Source organism: Sinocyclocheilus rhinocerous, unplaced genomic scaffold, assembly GCF_001515625.1.
Source record: "Sinocyclocheilus rhinocerous isolate Xijiao unplaced genomic scaffold, SAMN03320098_v1.1 scaffold72, whole genome shotgun sequence".
Taxonomy (NCBI): Eukaryota; Metazoa; Chordata; class Actinopteri; order Cypriniformes; family Cyprinidae; genus Sinocyclocheilus; species Sinocyclocheilus rhinocerous.
In genome coordinates, this window is record NW_015628351.1 from 2,597,154 (window position 1) to 2,616,356 (window position 19,203).

General features: G+C 38.1%; 1 protein-coding gene across 4 annotated transcripts in view; it reads left to right on the forward strand.

Annotated features, from left to right (window-relative positions):
* Positions 1 to 18,975, forward strand: part of LOC107737567 (polyhomeotic-like protein 2) — a 61,263-nt gene extending 42,288 nt beyond the window's left edge. The window contains exons 4-15 of one of the 4 annotated variants that reach the window (XM_016549097.1): positions 465 to 542; positions 780 to 941; positions 2,531 to 2,683; positions 2,780 to 3,092; positions 8,959 to 9,305; positions 9,405 to 9,543; positions 15,460 to 15,656; positions 16,590 to 16,719; positions 17,142 to 17,256; positions 17,350 to 17,473; positions 17,567 to 17,840; positions 17,915 to 18,975. In XM_016549097.1, the coding sequence (XP_016404583.1) occupies positions 465 to 542; positions 780 to 941; positions 2,531 to 2,683; positions 2,780 to 3,092; positions 8,959 to 9,305; positions 9,405 to 9,543; positions 15,460 to 15,656; positions 16,590 to 16,719; positions 17,142 to 17,256; positions 17,350 to 17,473; positions 17,567 to 17,840; positions 17,915 to 18,069 (2,187 nt within the window). In that variant the 3' untranslated portion in view covers positions 18,070 to 18,975. Of the gene's footprint in view, positions 1 to 464; positions 543 to 779; positions 942 to 2,530; positions 2,684 to 2,779; positions 3,093 to 8,958; positions 9,306 to 9,404; positions 9,544 to 14,072; positions 14,267 to 15,459; positions 15,657 to 16,589; positions 16,720 to 17,141; positions 17,257 to 17,349; positions 17,474 to 17,566; positions 17,841 to 17,914 lie in introns of those variants that run through there. The other 3 variants (XM_016549098.1, XM_016549099.1, XM_016549100.1) reach the window with 3 other exon arrangements.
* The last annotated feature ends 228 nt before the right edge of the window (positions 18,976 to 19,203 follow it).

Consider the following 19,203-nt stretch of genomic DNA (forward strand, 5'->3'; position numbering starts at 1 on the left):
GGCGGTGAGACAATTTTGACTCCGAAATTGCTAGTATATTTCATAAATAATAACAAAGAAATGGCAAGTAAAACATTGAATTAAACATAAAAATGTTGAAGTGGAAAAACGTAAATAGTATTTTCTGGTAAAACATAATTTGTTTGAAAGCAATTAACTAATAATGACCCTTTTTATATTTATAGAGATTAAAAATATTTTGGTTCACAAAATGGAAATAACTTTGGTGGAGTAAAGCAGAGTTGAATGTACTGTGTGGTTGTAGTGTTGAGTGGCAGGCTGTTCACACTGTGCTGTGGGAATGAGGGATCTGTTTCCTGCCTCTCTCTCTCTCTTTCCTTCTCTATGCTCTGTGCTGTTGTTATTGATTAATGAGTGCTGGGTTTGACTTGTGACCTGTCTCTGTGTCTTTCCTTCTTTTACCATCTCTCTCTCTTTCTCTGGCATTCATTCATTCCCCATAGGCTAGTATAGTGGCAGGAAGACAAAGCTGTAGTCAGAATGGCACTACATCCCAGCAGACTGTGGCCTCCCAAACCACTGTAAGTATTATTAAACCTGACATTGATATCTCTCTCAACAAGTCTCCAGTGCTACAGAAAAAAATGGTAGTGGGTATTACTTACAGTCAACCGCTTTTTTACCTGGCAGGTTCCTTAATGCTTGGCAGATTGTGATAATTCGTAATGTTTTGGTTGAGATTGTGATTAATTATTTTGACTACACAGCTTTCAGAAGATAAAAGTATATGTTGTTAAGATTTTTCCTTGTTGAAACAGATAAACCTTGCCACATCCCCAGCGGCAGCTCATTTGATCAGTCGAGCCCAGAGTGGGAGCTCTGTTCCAGTCTGCATCGCCCAACAGGCCGTGCTGCTGGGAAACTCCTCCACACCCACACTCACCGCCAGCCAGGCACAGATGTATTTACGAGCTCAGATGGTAAATCCTCTTACACACACCCAACCACATGTACAAATGTGCAGTCTAAATAAAGACATACCACTGTTTTTTACATAATTCTTTTCTTTTACCCATTTTATTTCATTTTAATTTATTATTTTTGCACCAGTATGATGCAATTTCCTGGAGGATGGTGTCGTTAAGAAACTAGTGATAGGAATATTGAAAAAGGATGTTAAATGATAATGAGAACATTGCAAATATCTATAAAACAATAAAAAATGTGTAACTATTACTACTATTAATAATGTTAATTATTATTACTACTACTACTACTACTACTACTACCACATATTATTGTTGACAGTATTTCCAAATGAATTAAAACTGGTTTTGTTGAAAATATTTTGATTAAAAAATTGGAAAAAAGAAGAGACATTCTTATTATAATGACCAGAGATTAACCATTTTATTTTATTGTATTTTTTTCCCACCAATACGATGCCATTTCCTGGACGATGATATCATTAAGAAACTAGTGACAGGAATATTGTAAAAGGATGTTAAATTATATAGAGAACATTGTGAATATCTATAAAACTATAAAATTACTAATTATTTCTACTGTTAATAATATTCATTATTGTTGCTACTAATTACTATTAACAATATTTCCAAAAGACTTAAAACTTGTTTTGTTTAAAATATTTTGATTAGAGAAATGGTAAAAAAAAGAAAAGAAAAGAAGACGAAGAGGAAGAGACACTGGTAATATTTTAACAAATTGCCAGAATTTCAATTCAATCACAAACCAAAAGTGCTGAAATTATTTAAAATTCACCTGTACATTCATTTAATCATGATATTGTGACATTTCATACAGTTTCCCTCTTTAAAAAGTTTATATTTTACTCAATTTATAAAATAAGAATGTCCCTAAATGTGCCTAAAAGGAGGTTTTGTCATGTTTAGCTAACTTCTGTTTGCAAATTTGGCATTAAAGTATAGCAAGTAAATCCATACACCCCGTGTGTAATTGTGGAGTGGTCGTATTTTAAATCCTATATATAAATGGATAATTTTGGTCCCCCCCAATGGCTGCGCTCACTGTAGCGTGGGTTATGCCAAGTCAAACGCAATGCTACTAGACAGTCTTCTCCAAGATTTCCTCATGAATAAATAGTAATTTTCTTGCAAATGGAAAAAATAATTGGCAGCTGACTTCATTTTACAGTGGCCTGCTTATACTTTTTTTCCTGGATTGTCTGTGTGTGTGTGTGTGTGTGTGTGTGTGTACTGTGTAGTATTCATACTTGCCATCTTACAACATCTTTTTCATTTGGCCTTGGATAGTAAACGTGGCACAGCTGCAGCTCTTCAATAAGGATGCTAACGAAAATGTTTTCACTGGCACATCAACTCTATTTTTTCAAATACGTTTTTTGGCTAGGAACTGATTAAATGAGTTGTTTGAGATCTGCCAGAATTTGAAATGCAGTCCTTTCAGCACTGTAACAGCTGAAATGGCTCAAGTGCTCTCTCTGATGTCAAATCTGATAGCCTGGGTTTGTTATATAAATGTGACTCATACATTCGGATGAAGCAGCCATTTTTCGTGTGATTTCCAGGCACAGCAAACCAATCTTGTGCAAGTAGCAAGGAGCCTAGGACGAGCTGTTCCTTTGTCCCCTCAGCTTATCTTCACCCCAACTGCCTCAGTCACCGCAGTTCAGCCGGAGACCTCTGCTCTGTCAATCAACATGCCGCCCACCAGCAGACAGGTAACCCTAACATACACCAGCCTGACTTACATCTATACCAATATGTGCTGTTTTTTGAATGCCACACCAAAGTCACTTCTGTCTTTCTCCGCTCAGGTGCAGAACTTGGCTCTTCGTGGCCAGCAGGGGGCGCTGACTTCCTTCCTCTCTCAGTCTCAATTACAGAGCCTGAGTGTGAAACAGTGCCCCGGGACATCAGCGCAGCTCTCTGTGACTAGCCAACCAGTGGCCCGACTCAAGAGTCCTGGAGCGGAGCTGAACTCTCAGGGAGCTGCTGCAAAGAGCAGTCCTGCAGAAACGTCCTCAGAGACTGTGGGAAAAAACAACAAAACCAGTGACCTCACAACAAGGGAGCTTAACGTGTGTCCCAATGTGACCTCAGTGGCGGGCCATCCTCTCATCAGCACAGGTAAGCCATCACAGTCCGGATGCTGTCTTCACATGCAGATCCAGTGAAAGTGTAGCGTCTCAATTGTCTTACTAATGGAGGAGTGAAAGCAAAAAGAAAAGCTCAAGTGCGAGGGCCATCTGGCCTTGAGCATTAAACAGGGTGTCGGGTTGCTGTGGCAGAGGACTTGAGGAGCACACTGGGCGGCAGTGTTTCACGATAACACACCTGCTATGTGTGTATTTGTGGCTGGTGGGATTCTCTATTTGTTTGCGCTGAAAGGATATCCTTTATCACTGAGACAGATGCACAACCTTTTTGGTACAACAACACAATTTCCCCCACATAAAGTGAGATGCTCGTAAACTGACCCCTAAATTACTGACATTCAATTAGTGATATACATTAACAGTATTTAATATAAGCAATTAGTGAGTCATTATACCCATGGATGCACAACATATTTGGTGTCATATCAGTTACTGTCTGATATTAGAGATTTTTTTTATTTATTTTACATTTAAATGACAATTGTTTGCTGTCATCTAACTTCCTTAAATTTAATCTTTTAAAACAAAATAATCTATATCAGTTTATATCATGTATTAGATGTCTAAATTCATATTTTTAGTCTTTGAAATGACTGATTTTAGTTTATGTTTTGATTATAATTTATTTAGATTAAATAGTATATTATTTTATTAATGTCATTTTAATATAATGTTTTAACCATAGACTTTTAGAGGCTGACCAAAGCTCATCCTGATTTTCATTGCATAAAAAAGACCAACTCTTTCTACTGGTCTGCATGTATGAAACACAGAGAAATAGGAATATGAAGGTCTTTGTACATTCTAAGAAATGTCCATAAGAATACAGCCCAATGTACTGTGTTAATATGAAGGGATTTTTCTTATGGATTTTTCAGTGTGTTTTTTACCTGTATTTGAATCATGCATTACATTGCGTCGTGTTTCAGCGACAGCGTTATCCATAAACTTAATGGAAAACATGGAAACTGGACATTTCTGCCAGGACATTATAGGTTTTTCTGATTTTTTTTTTCCATACAGTGTAAGCATATATGCTTGCTTACACACTCACACGTGCGTGTGTGTGTGTACAGGTATATATGGTTTATGAGGACACAAATGTGTATAATGACATGGGTACTACAATGTAAACATGGTTTATGAGGACACTTCCTGTGTCCCCGTAAAACAAAAGGCTTAAAAAACATACAAAACGAACGTTTATGAAATTCAAAAATTGCCAGCAGTTTCCTGTGAGGGGTAGGGTTGGTGTAGGGCAATAGAAAATACAGTCTGTACAGTATAAAAACCATTACTGGTGTCCTTTGACAGCTCTTTGGTCTTGGCCATGGTGGAGTTTGGAGTGTGACTGTTTGAGGTTGTGGACAGGTGTCTTTTATACTGATAACGAGTTCAAACAGATGCCATTAATACAGGTAACGAGTGGAGGACAGAGGAGCCTCTTAAAGAAGAAGTTACAGGTCTGTGAGAGCCAGAAATCTTGCTTGTTTGTAGGTGACCAAATACTTATTTTACCGAGGAATTTACCAATTAATTCTTTAAAAATCCTACAATGTGATTTTCTGGATTTTTTTTTCTCATTTTGTCTCTCATAGTTGAGGTATACCTATGATGAAAATTACAGGCCTCTCTCATCTTTTTAAGTGGGAGAACTTGCACAATTGGTGGCTGACTAAATACTTTTTTGCCCCACTGTATATATATATATATATACTGTGTATATATATATATACATACATACACACACACACACACACACACACACATACATACATTGTGGAATGAAAAAAAATGCAGGATCTAAGTATCTCAAATTAAAACCAGTTAACCTTATAAAAAATGCATCTTGAAGACCACTGTGTTCTGATTTATTCTAATCCTTTTTTGCACCCAAAAACATCCTGTGTCCTGTGTAAACAGCTCATATGAAAGATACTTTTTTAACGTTGCATCAAGAGATTTCCCTTCTTGTTTTTGCATTTGTCCATTACTCTCATAACACATCATCCATCACAGACATATTAATAGCAACAAGCCACACTCAGAACAAGCAAACCCTTCAGTAGAGCCACTCTAAATCCGAAACAAATGGAAACCACAAGCGGGCTAATGTGTTATTTGTGGGTGTGGGTTTCTGTGCATGTGGTAAGGTCCTGACCATTTCCTGTCATGAAAGCTTAACAGAGAGGGTTCAAGCACCAATATACACACAGAAATACTAGAGACAAAGCCAGAGAAACCACTAGCCTTGAGAAGGGTCAGTACTTACTGGCAACACCAGCCATTAGTATATTTTGCTTTACACACTTTGCTTTACTGTTGCTTAAATGAGTTTCATGCACCTACAAATAGCATTATGATAAGTGAATTCAGCTTTGTTTAAACATCAGCCAAGTTCTAGTAGTTCCTAAAAGAAGACCCGTTATTATGAGAAATCTTGGTGGAAACACTATATTTAGAGAGGAAAAGACTATGGAGAAACCAATTGGTAAATGTAAATGGTGTGTTGAATGGCTCACCCTCCCATTGCTCATGTTTTCTTCATAAGGAATTCATTAGACATGAAAAGCATATAGCCAGGAGCATGAAACTCAAAATATTTGGACCACGACTGGAGAGAAACCTATAAGTAAGACCAGACATTTCTTGGAATGACCACTGCAGAATTGAAGTGTTGGGTCTCCATTAAGCATTTTGATCAGGGCTGAGATTGTGGACCCACAGATTGTTTGATCTGTTGTAAGGAACCCTGCTCTAGACTGACGTCTTTGGTGATTACACTGTGTCGTATCAAGCCACTTTGGCAGTGTGAAGTAAACTAAAGAAAGAGTCTATGTCAAGTAAACTAAATTGAGCTGAATAATTACAGTTGTCTTCTGTAGAGATGCTTTATAGCTGAATCAAATTTGTTTTATAATTGATGAACTCTGCAACATCGACACTCTTATTAGACTGAAATGAATCAACACTAAACTGACTTGAGCTGAATAACACTAACACTTGCCTTCTGTAGAGTTGCTTTATAGCTGAATTGAGTTCATAAATAATAAACTTTGGAAAACTTTGCAAACACTGTTATTAAACTAAAATGAGCTGAATAATGAAACTATTGTCTTTTTAGAGCTACTTTACAGCTGCAATTGTATTCATTTTATAACTGAACATAAATACTGTTATTTTCTTCTTACTGTGAATCTGCTTTGAAACAATATTGGATAAATGAGATGACTCAAGGTCACACAGAACACATTCTTGCATTTAAAATCGTGACGCTGTGCAGCGAAATTTGTAATTTATGTTTTTATAAAGTTGAAATTTTATTCACTTTGAATCTGTACAGCATCTTGAAAACGTGAAAATGTGAGACACTTAAAAACATCAAAAACGCTTGTTGCATATTTACATGAAAAAAAAAACTGTGTATGCCACTGCAGACAAAATTCTTTTGGTTTTTACTTGTGTTTGAAGTAGCACTCAGTATTGAAGCTGGGGAAATGCTATTCTTTAGCACTTATCCCTCAAAGGCCAGGAAGTCTTGCAGACGTTTCTCTTTTTTTCATATTAAACTGGGCTGAGAAAGGGCAACAGTTAATTATTTATCATCATGGGTGGAACTTAAACCAGAATGTGGTCTTCAGTGCTCAAAGAAAGGCCTGCATCTGTTGTTGCCATTCTATGAATGCTTTGAACTTAACAGGCTGCTAGAGAGGAGTGTGTGAATATGACACACTATCTGATATTGTGTTCATTTCGACACTATCAGAACAGCACATAGATGATACAAAACACATTCCCACTATCTTTGAACAGACTCTATTTGTATGGAGGATTTTGATATCAAGACCATTACGTTTGATCACTTGTCTTATCACAAGTTGTTCTTCTTTGAGGCAAAGCATGGCATGAGAATTTAATTATGTTTATCGGTCTCAACAGTACTCAGTAACACAAATGTAATCTTTTAATACAGAGTGCGGAAAGTTTATGACCAAGTGAAACTGTGCAAAATTGTGTCAAACAGTCCAAAACAATTCTAATTGGCTAAGCCTGTGTTGGGCTGCTCAAACAAACAGAGCAATATTAAAAGTGCCTCATTGTTTACGCTCTTCAGGACTGGAAACTTAAGTTTCAACATTTTAAAATGACTCACTGCACATTTAAGGTCCTGCACAAATTAGGCTGACATTCCTCTGAGTTACCACGGCACAGGCTGTCAGAGTATGTCTAACTGAAGGTTACTTGGAGCCATCTGATTCATCCAGGTCATATGGTGCTTCACGAGTGGATGAGTAGAGCTCTGCTTTATACACCTTACAGCTGACATTCCAGATCAGAAAGCTGAACTCAGCCAAATGAACCCATTAACCTCAAGTCAACAAGATAAACCTGCTAGAACAATGAGAAGCCCTCCGGGAATCTCACAGGCATCACATTTAGGCTGTAGTGCTATAGTCTTACATCTTATAGTGAGACATTATTTTACTTATGAATGTATTGTATACACATTAATTGCCAGTAAAATGGTTTGTCTAAAATCATCCATCGTTTAAATTTAATCAGTCCTACTGAGTGGTGTTGTTGCTCTAACAAGATGTCAAAATTTCATATACAGTATATAGGTGTATATTTGGAGACTCCTTTATATAAGTTATATATTGGGACACATATTGGGACAACTTCATATATATATATAATAAAAAATAAATATATACAAATCCAATCTCCAAATTGATTGCCGTAGGTGATATACATTAACATACAGCATATATATTCAGTCAGAATTTGAACCCCATTGTATATTTGGTGTTGTTAGATGAATTTACTGAGTGGAAATTCCTTATGCACAACAACCACCAGTTAAAGGGTTAGTTCACCCAAAAATGAAAATTCTGTCATTAATTACTCACCCTCATGTCGTTCCAAACCCGTAAGACCTTCGTTCATCTTCAGAACACAAATTAAGATATTTTTGATGGAATCTCAACGTAATCGTTTACGTTTACGTTCAGTAGACAGTGTGCACAAGCTGAACGTAAACAACGTTGATTACGTTCTGGGGTACTCTCTAAAATGGCGGAAGATGGTAACTCAGGGAGAAGAATTGTTGAATAAATTATGATATTATTGTTTTCTTTGCTCACAAAAAGTATTCTCATAGTTTCGTAAAATTACGGTTTAACCCCTGATGTCACATGGACTATTTTTCCGATGTCCTTGCTACGTTTCTGAGCCTTGATCGTGTTAATATCCTTGCTGTCTATGGAGGGTCAGAGAGCTCTCAGACTTCATCAAAAATATCTTAATTTGTGTTCTGAAGATGAACGAAGGTCTTACGGGTTTGGAAAGACATGAGGGTGAGTAATTAATGACAGAATTTTCATTTTTGGGTGAACCATCCCTTTAATGGTACAAACTTGTTTAAAAATACCAATTATGTGGACAATTTGATACAGAACTTGTAGTTATTCATCATGCACTTAAAAATAGAGGTTCTTTATTGGCATCAATGGTTGAATGAAGAACCTTGAACATCCTTGGGGGAAAAATGCACTGCACAAAAGGGTCTTTATAGCAGTAAAAGGTTCTTCAGATTCTTAAAATATTTTTCATACAAAGAAAAAAAATAATCTTTTAAGAGTTGTTCACTCATATGATCTTTGAGGAACCCAAAATGGCTCTTTTATTGCATCACTATGAAAACCCCCTTTTGGAACCTTTTTATTTTTAAGAGTGTATAGTGTATCTACTGTCTACTATAGTGTAGCAGGTTTATCATGTGTTTCTCTGAAACTGAAACATCAACCATATACGATTGTCTTTTGTTTTTATTCCAGCATATACCCAAATTCAGACCCGTCAGCTGCTCCAGCAGCACAAGCAGCAGTTTGTGATACAGCAGCAGCCTCAGATACTGCAGAGAGGTCAAGCACAGCTCTTAGAGGCCGCCACCATTCATCCTCACACAATGCAAGCTGTAGCCATTCAGCCTGCCCTGCCAGCTCAGCCTCAGCAGTACCCTATCTCTCTGCTGCCCAAAGTGCCTGTTACCTGCCAACAAGCTCCCATCTTCCATTCTACTACTGTAAGTCAGAATGGACAGCCACCCATGCTGAGCCACAGCAAAGCAGCACCTCTACAGCTTACCGCAGTTAATGTCCAGATCCAGCCAGTTCAAACTCAAGTAAGAGGATTGAACATCATTTATTTGTCTGTTTCTTGGTTTGTATATATCCTAATTTTCTCCTATTTCGACCTTGTCCTTTTCTGACATTAATTCCAGCTGGATGTGTCCGATAAGGACACCCTTGTTCCTCTCGAACCGCAGCTGCTATCCATACCAACACAAGTGCCAACCCAGACAGAACAATGCCAATCGGTCAAACAATTTCAACAAAGCCAAGTGACAGAAAACATAGAAGGTACTGATAATTTAATTACGTGTTTCATCTCAATGACTTCCATTTATTTCGTCTGTTGGATAAAAAGGGTTATTGCATTTTGTTTAATGTAAGCAATCCCTGCAAGCATTTTCTGCGTTTTGATGAACACATACAGTATACAGTGGGTACGGAAAGTATTCAGACCCCCTTAAATTTTTCACTCTTTGTTATATTGCAGCCATTTGCTAAAATCATTTAAGTTAATTTTTTTTCCTCATTAATGTACACACAGCACCCCATATTGACAGAAAAACACAGAATTGTTGACATTTTTGCAAATTTATTAAAAAAGAAAAACTGAAAAATGCTCAGTATTTAGTAGAAGCACCCATTTGATCTAATACAGCCATGAGTCTTATTGGGAAAGATGCAACAAGTTTTTCACACATGGATTTGGGGATCCTCTGCCATTCCCTCTTGCAGATCCACTCCAGTTCTGTCAGGTTGGATGGTAAACGTTGGTGGAAAGCCATTTTTAGGTCTCTCCAGAGATGCTCAATTGGGTTTAAGTCAGGGCTCTGGCTGGGCCATTCAAGAACAGTCACAGAGTTGTTGAGAAGCCACTCCTTCGTTATTTTAGCTGTGTGCTTAGGGTCATTGTCTTGTTGGAAGGTAAACCTTAGTTCCAGTCTGAGGTCCTGAGCACTCTGGAGAAGGTTTTCGTCCAGGATATCCCTGTACTTGGCCGCATTCATCTTTCCCTCGATTGCAACCAGTCGTCCTGTCCCTGCAGCTGAAAAACACCCCCACAGCATGATGCTGCCACCACCATGCTTCACTGTTGGGACTGTATTGGACAGGTGATGAGCAGTGCCTGGTTTTCTCCACACATACCGCTTAGAATTAAGGCCAAAAAGTTCTATCTTGGTCTCATCAGACCAGAGAATCTTATTTCTCACCATCTTGGAGTCCTTCAGATGTTTTTTAGCAAACTCCATGCGGGCTTTCATGTGTCTTGAACTGAGGAGAGGCTTCCGTCGGGCCACTCTGCCATAAAGCCCCAACTGGTGGAGGGCTGCAGTGATGGTTGACTTTCTACAACTTTCTCCCATCTCCCGACTGCATCTCTGGAGCTCAGCCACAGTGATCTTTGGGTTCTTCTTTACCTCTCTCACCAAGGCTCTTCTCCCCCGATAGCTCAGTTTGGCCGGACAGCCAGCTCTAGGAAGGGTTCTGGTCATCCCAAACGTCTTCCATTTAAGGATTATGGAGGCCACTGTGCTCTTAGGAACCTTAAGTGCAGCAGAAATTTTTTTGTAACCTTGACCAGATCTGTGCCTTGCCACAATTCTGTCTCTGAGCTCTTCAGGCAATTCCTTTGACCTCATGATTCTCATTTGCTCTGACATGCACTGTGAGCTGTAAGGTCTTATATAGACAGGTGTGTGGCTTTCCTAATCAAGTCCAATCAGTATAATCAAACACAGCTGGACTCAAATGAAGGTGTAGAACCATCTCAAGGATGATCAGAACAAATGGACAGCACCTGAGTTAAATATATGAGTGTCACAGCAAAGGGTCCGAATACTTAGGACCATGTGATATTTCAGTTTTTCATTTTTAATAAATCTGCAAAAATGTCAACAATTCTGTGTTTTTCTGTCAATATGGGGTGCTATGTGTACATTAATGAGGAAAAAAAATTAACTTAAATGATTTTAGCAAATGGCTGCAATATAACAAAGAGTGAAAAATTTAAGGGGGTCTGAATACTTTCCGTACCCACTGTATAAGCCAATATTGGCTCCTTCTGTTTTAATGTAACCATTAACTTGGATGAATATATTTAGTACTGTACATCAAAGCCACAATAAAAACAGCTTCAGCAGATGAAAATCGAACTTTTGAATAATTCTTTTAAATACTTGGGTGCGGATAATGGGGGTTTTGGGGAGTCTGTTTCAATTAGTGGAAATTTATAATACATAACAGCCAGCTGTTGATGTTAAAAGCTTGATTAAAAATGACACTAATATAGATTTAAATGTTATTTTATGTAGTTGTTTATCATGCACTATACACTATAGTGTACACTGTAAAATTATTTTTTAAAGTTGTAAATAAAACAAAGATTAGTGGAGTAAGTTTTACAAGAAAATACTATTTCAGTCATTCTACTTTAAAATGTCATGTTTAATTCAGTATTATGTGTTTCTTTGTAATTATTTGTGAAATTTACCAACAATTTCTGAGTGAAAATTATTTCTACACCAATTTTGTTCAGTGTAGCTCCTTTATCATACTCTGTTTCTCTGAAACTCAATTGAGAATGCCACATCAACATGAAATACTTTTATCTTAAACACTATTAATTATAGATTTACAATATATCACTCTATAAAATACAATATGATAAACCTCTGAAAAAAGGCATGAAATATTGAAACTATTTTGGTCACATCCAGCTACTGACTGCAAAAGCCAGAGGAAAGACTCCTGCAGCAATCTTGACATAGCCAGACACAGAGTGCCTACTACTACGTCACCACCATCTGTAGGTTTGCCAGTCTCAAAAACACAAAGGCCAACAACGCGAGCTCTCCCCTCAAGCGGAAGAGTAGATCTGTCACACCCCCAGTGTCTATTGTCTGGTCGCTGCACTTGCGAGAGTGTGACAGCTTCTGCTATAATTAGGGGTGAGGGTCTGAGCTCCGTTGTTCTGGGTTGGACGTGAGAATAAAGGTGGACACACTCTGGCTGTCTGGCAGGTGTGTCGGAGGCCTAACCTCAGACGTTAAATTATGAATGATGATAAACTGCTCTTTTATGAACGGAAATGGCTTGAGGCATCAGAGCACTTGAATCATAAATCATGTCAGGTTTTTAATTGTATCATGCTGGCTTCAGATCATTTCGCTTGATATGGATCATGGTGCATTCATAAAAGTTTTTTAACGCGTCTTTTGTTTTAGATCAAACACATTTAGTGGTTTTTCATGTGTGGGATTAAAAAGCATATACTTTAATTGGGTATTTCAATGCTAATATACATGTCACACAGAATTAATCACTGAGCGAGCTAACTCTTCTTTTTAAAGCAGACAACAACCAAGCTTACAAAAGATATGTTGTAATAATATCATTTATTATTAATAGAACTGAGGTTCTATTAACGTTACTGGAAGGAATGTATGTTCATGATTTTGAGAAAACTTTTGCAATTTCAATTATTTTTTCAATTCTGAGAACGACCCATGTTAGCTGGAAAAAAACTGCTTGCAATATATAAAAGGTAATGGCTCCAGACGTTGACATTGCAGTGCGAGACAAGCCTGGGTTTAGCTTACGATACCTAGACTCCATTGTGTTCGACTCCAAGCTGCTGAGTGTGGCACATGAGTGGTATTGTATATCATACGAGCGATAGACTCACTATACATGCACCCTGGGTCTTCCTTTGTCCCTGAGGAACCCAAGACCCCTCTTATCGAAATATTTGTGTCTGCTCTCAATAGGATATAATCTTGCAATTAATGCAGGGTAGACCTAAAAAAGCTTTTAAAAAAGATAAAAAAAGATTGTTTTTCAGTTGATGTATTGGACATCGACAATAGTGTAGATGAATTAGTTACTCGGAGAACTTTATAAACTTTATATTTTATTTTCTAATGTTTAATTCACAAGGGGGAGTTTTAATGCATGTTTATACTATAAACAACAGTCTGCAATCATAAGCAAGTTTTGCATTCATAAAATAGTATAATGCTCTCTGAAGTCTGTGTGAACCAGAAGTTGTGACCGACTTCAGTATTGTGACGTATTTCCCAGTGAAACTGAATATTGCATGAGAGAAGAATAGAGGACGGGGCTTGATTTTAGTGCAATCTCTAGCTCACAGCAGACTGACGGTTGGAGAGGAGTGGTTCAATTGTCCGATTTTGACCAAAGATTACGAAGGCAAACTAATTTTTTCATGTGTATTCATTTGCATGGATCAGTTGTTCAAAACTACTAATGTGCTCTGTTCCACTGGTACAACGAATTGGCATAGGCTTAGGACCCTAGACCTGGCTATATTATTGGGATACTAGTATCACTATACTGTATATATTGCCTAATATAAGAAATGTTTCAAGTAGTATGCTACACTTTGTCAAATTACCTCATATTTTAGCGAGTTATCACTCAGAAACAAATGTCATTGTTTTCCATTTTCAATCTTTTTATATAAAAAATGTCAACTTTGACAGTCTAATAAAGTAATGTTTCAAGAAACAGATTATTTAAATTTAGATACTGCTTCCTGTTCATTCATCACACTATAAATGAGAAAGTAAAGTAGAACGTACTGCAATGTGGCATTCCATGTTGCTAAAATAATATGAGTATTATGCTATTCCAAAGATAGCAATGGAGTACTAGATGCTCTTTCTCTGCCTACGTGCGCCTCTGTCATGGAGCGGCTCACAAGTTTTAACCAATCGCGGAACGGCTCTGTGCTAAACACGCCCTGCTATTGGACAGAATTCCAAGCGTGTGGGACCAATCGCAGCTGTGCGATGTTTCCTATTCAGTTCCCCCATACAAAGAGGATTAGAGAGGGAATCGGTTAGAACAAACAAGTTCACGCACACAAAAAAGTTTGGATTGGATCATTTGTTGTACTGCTTTGTATATAACACCAGTGGATTATGGAAGTGTACTCGGAAGCGTTGGAATGCTAAATTCATTTTAGTGTTTTCCTCTTCTGGCGCTTTAAAGTGTAAGTAAAGAGTGCGTGAGCGGAACAAAGGCGTGTGCTGTTGACAATCACCAGGACGTCTGTGCGTGAGCGTTTGTTTGCAGTGTGAATCCCTGCCAAATGTTCGAGATATAAAGTTACAAAGTTCCTCCGTGCTTGTTCTGGGACGCAGGGGTGCGACTGGTCTTTAAATTGCCGAGGTGTTGTTTGCATGCGAGTGTGAGTGTTTTGAACCGTTTCGAGGAAGCATGGAAATAGTGCTGCTACAGTACAAGCGTAAAATTTGGCAGTTTTTCAAAACGGGTAGTTAGTGCTAAAAAAAACCTTCTGGTTTTGATCTGGACCTTTTTTAGATAGTAGTAATAATAGTCGTGTTAGCTCTTCATAAATCAGTTTGCTGTGTGCAGACATTACAAATCAGATAGAAATAAGCAAGTGGTTGCAGCAGGTGGCTTGAATACGTTTTATTCACATGCATATATACTATAACACAACTGTATGCGAGAGTAGTATATAAATGTATCATGGTTATACATATTACAGTGTGCGTTAACTCCAACCTTTCACATATTTCATAAAAGCACTAGGTGACCTATGAGAGTGTCATGGAATAGCGTGAATGAATTGTTCTGAGTCGGATCTTTTCGATGAATCCGTAGAACCGGTTCATTAAAGCGTTCTAAACGACTTGTGAGCACGAACAGCATCGAAGCGGTCGGTGCGGTTCTCTAATAACCAATAATGAATAAAGTAAAGCATACTGTAAATGTTTATTACGCGATTGTATGACAGTTTTATCAACACATGCGAAATGGGGTTAGTTTTATTGAATACAATTTTCATAAAACGTAGTTATGTATTCGCAAAGTAATGTAAATTAACTTAACTGTTTTAAGGTGCAAATCTTTTCGAAGTGACTAAATTATCGCAACAACAAACTGAAATTAGACACGAAATCACTATAAACACTTATTAAAACTTAAAAGAACGTAGTAAACTAAACAGCGGAATATACCCACATATGGCTTTTAGAACGGTGTTAAAATGCCATGGCGAGATGTCACTGGGCACATTATGACGTAATTACGTAAAATTGTCACTGAACCGAATCTTTGAAACAAGCTGTTCTAAAGAACCGATTCGCGGAAATGAATCGGACTTACCGTCAGTATTATGGTGTTTCTGATGGATGCTGTTGTGCTTGTGTTGAGCAGGCAGAGTGAATGTGAAGGCAGGTGTGGGTTCACCTCCAGCAATGACCTCGGGTAGCGGCAACAATGCGCCCACGGTGACCGGCAGCGCTCCGCAAAATGGCGAGAGTAAACCGCCGCCACAGGCGGTAGTGAAGCCCCAGATCCTCACGCATGTCATCGAGGGATTCGTGATTCAGGAGGGTGCTGAGCCTTTTCCAGTGAGTGCTTTTAATTTCAATCCATCCCGCCTGGGTATTTAAGTTGCTGTTTTCTGTTTCGTGTTCTTGCATAATAATTTATCATAGGTTGTATTTAGTTAAAACTATTGTGTTTTAACTATTTATTTAAGAGTTTTTTTTAATTATTATTATGCTTAGATAATTGTCAATTGTGAACTGATTTGTATTAGAAACAACAATTACAGCTGCTCTATTTGTAATAAAATAGCAAAAGCCTAAATATTACAGTTGTTACAATAGTAAATTGTACATTTAAAATGTAAAATGTGCGTTGTACATTTTTAGGTATTTTAAACATGTCCAAGTTAAGTCACTCTGCTTGCTAGTAACATTTTGACACATAAGGTTGGAGCTGATTTTGTCATTTACTCACCACTTGTCACTAAACCCATAAGATTGACTTTTTTCTGTGGAATACAAGAAGTTTTGAATAATGTGCTGATCGTTCCTTCTGCACTTAATTACAATGAATGAGGACTTAAGTTGTCAAGCTAAACACCTTTGTCAAATAATATTGCAAAAATAATTGGAATGTAGCGTTTTATGGTCAACTTTAACAATACCTTTGTGTTACCTTTTCTGTCATTTTGGAGTTTGACAGCCCTAGTCCTCATACAACAGTATTCTTAAATATAAATTCTGTCTTTCACAGAAATAAAGTCACATGGGTTTTGGGTAAACTATTGCTTCAAAACAAATTAAACCAATTTTTAAGTGTTGTTTTTTTTAAAGAGGCACACTTCCCTCTAGTGGACAGTATACCACAGTCATAACCTACATCTGCAGACTTTGGTACAAGTTTAAAACACAGTGAGCAAGCACATATCCCATACATAGGTTCATTTGAGCATGCAGTACATGTCCTTGTGTAATGCATAATGTTTTTATGCAACACCTTGTGGATCTATCCAGGTTGAACGTCCGTCCTTGTTGATTGAGAATTTAAAGAAGCAGAAGCAGCATCAGGCTTATTCAGACCTAGATAAGAGGTCTCAGACCTTTCAAAATGCAGACTCTGAGATGGAGGATCTTTCACAGCAAGGTAAGGGTTACTTTAAGGCTGAAATACACCACATGACTTTTGCCACGATTTAGAGCTAGTCTGCCGATGAGTTGACAGATTCCACAGAAAACCGCATAGTGATGATGGGCACAGACTCATAATTCCATTTAGTTGGATGATAACAAACATGTTTGATAGTTTTACATTTTCATCTGTCATGTGTTTACAACAATCTAATGTTTTGGTGTGAGTTTGTATTTGGATTGAAAGTCTGCTAGTGTGTGGTCCACAGTTGTTTAGTGTCTGATGCCTACATTTTCTGTGTAACCATTTAGAAAGTCACCAAATATATGATGCCTAGTGGTTTAAAATCTGTTCCGATTGTGTAGTGTATTTAAGCTTTTAGTTGCACACTCGATGCTCAGACTGTTGTCCAATCAGCCATGTAAATTCTTTCATAGAGCTGAATAATCAGAATGCCGAGCCAATGCTGTCATGTGAATTCTGTGGGACCGTAGACTTTGCATATAACTTCAAGAGATCCAAGAGGTTTTGTTCTACGGTGTGTGCAAAGAGGTATGTGGATCCTTCTGTAGCCTGTAAATTATTTTAGATTTTGTATCAACATTTGCTTGAGTGGTGGTTTGACTTGTTCTTCTTCTCTTCCAGGTATAATGTTGGATGCACAAAGCGGATGGGACTTTTCCCAAGAAAATCGACCTCAGAGAACCCAAAGAAACAGAAAGCCTCCAACGCCAATCATCATAACAGCAGCACGAATGTCAGGAAACGGGTAATTGCTGTTTCTTCCTGTCTCGTTGCTGTCTCCCATTTGGTTTGTCTATGCAGAAATGTGCTTACTTGTCTCCCTTGTGTTCTCTCATAGAATCCAAGTGCTCAAACAACCATGGCCGCGTCTTTGTTATCCCCACACCCCTCTCATCCAAGTCACGGTGAGTCCAGCCAGTGCTCAGACATGTCCAGCTTCGAAGAGCCCATTTCGCCACTGTCCAACTCCAGCTTTGGTGCCCAAAGGCTTCAGAACGAGGAAAGATTCGATCACAGTGGAGAGCTCCCTCTCCTGATGCAGCACTTCCTGGCCAGCGACCCCACCAAGTGGAACGTCGAGGACGTCTATGAATTCATCTGCTCTCTGCCAGGTAGCTACTAATGTTCCTAGGCTTTTTTGTGTCACAAATGACTTAAGTCACTAACAAGCTGTCTTTTGCACCAGGTTGCCAGGAGATCGCTGAAGAGTTTCGCTCTCAGGAGATCGATGGCCAAGCCTTGATGCTCCTCAAAGAGGATCATCTCATGAGCACCATGAACATCAAACTGGGCCCAGCTCTGAAAATCTTTGCCCGCATCAGTATGCTCAAGGACTCGTAGCCTTTCCCACAGCCTTATCTAGCTTGGAAAGGACATCCTAACAGCTCTGCACTGGTTTCCTCATCCCGTTGTGTCTTTGGGTCCTGGGGATTGCTGCTCCTCAAAACCACAAACTTGTGTATAGTTCTCGTCACAGTCAAATGGTTTCGTTCCAAATGCATGATGATGTGACTTGATTACAAATTTCTCGTGTATTCAGCTGTGCCAGGCCTGGGAGGAGGCGACAATCCATCATGTCAAGAAGACAAGCACAAGTACTTTACCATTTGTGCAAACAAATGTTCATCATATGGTAGCATGGAAACAGGTTTACATTTTCTTCACTGTTTTGAACTGGACTTTGTGATTTGTCTGTCATAAAGTGACATTGTTGTAGTTCTGTCACAGTTTGGTTAGCTAAGGAAAAATTTTGTACCTTTAGCCTTGCAGTGTGCCAACATTTGTAGGTAGTAAACTGTTCAGGTTTCTTCATCTCACAGGATGTTCCTCAATACAATTACAACAGATTTTGTACTCAAATGAAGCATTCTGACACAGGGATAACGGGAATTAAAACTTTGACTCTAAGACGTGCCTAATATTTTATAAATAGCCCAAAGATTACACAAATGTTCATGTTTTTAGTTCAAATGAAAGCAGCCTTTCCAAAACCCATTTCGCAGCATTAATGTTTAAGGACTGCCAGTAATATCACTCTATATTTAAGTTCAGAACCCATCTTGGTATGATCTGATGAACTGGGATCATTTTTCATAAATCAGTTATCCCAACCATCAATGTGTGCACTCATGTTTGGAAAGCTAGTTCAGCTTGTGTCTCAATTTTTACATTCATCATTTGATCAGATTTCTGTATTTATTGAGAGCAAGTCTCTGATTCTGTTTTATATTTGAAAATAAAACTCAGAAAACAATGTAGATGTCAGATGATTGTTTTTCCAATTAATCAAAACCTTACAGATCCTCGTATCATAGAGCAAGTGGATAAAAGATTATTTTATTTCTAACTCTGGACTGTTAAAAAAAGTTGTTAAAACTGATTACTGGATGTCTTCCCAAACTTCATTCACTAGGCCTGCGTCCCAATGTGCACACTATCCATCCTAAATTCTATGTGATATTAGTAATTTTCAAT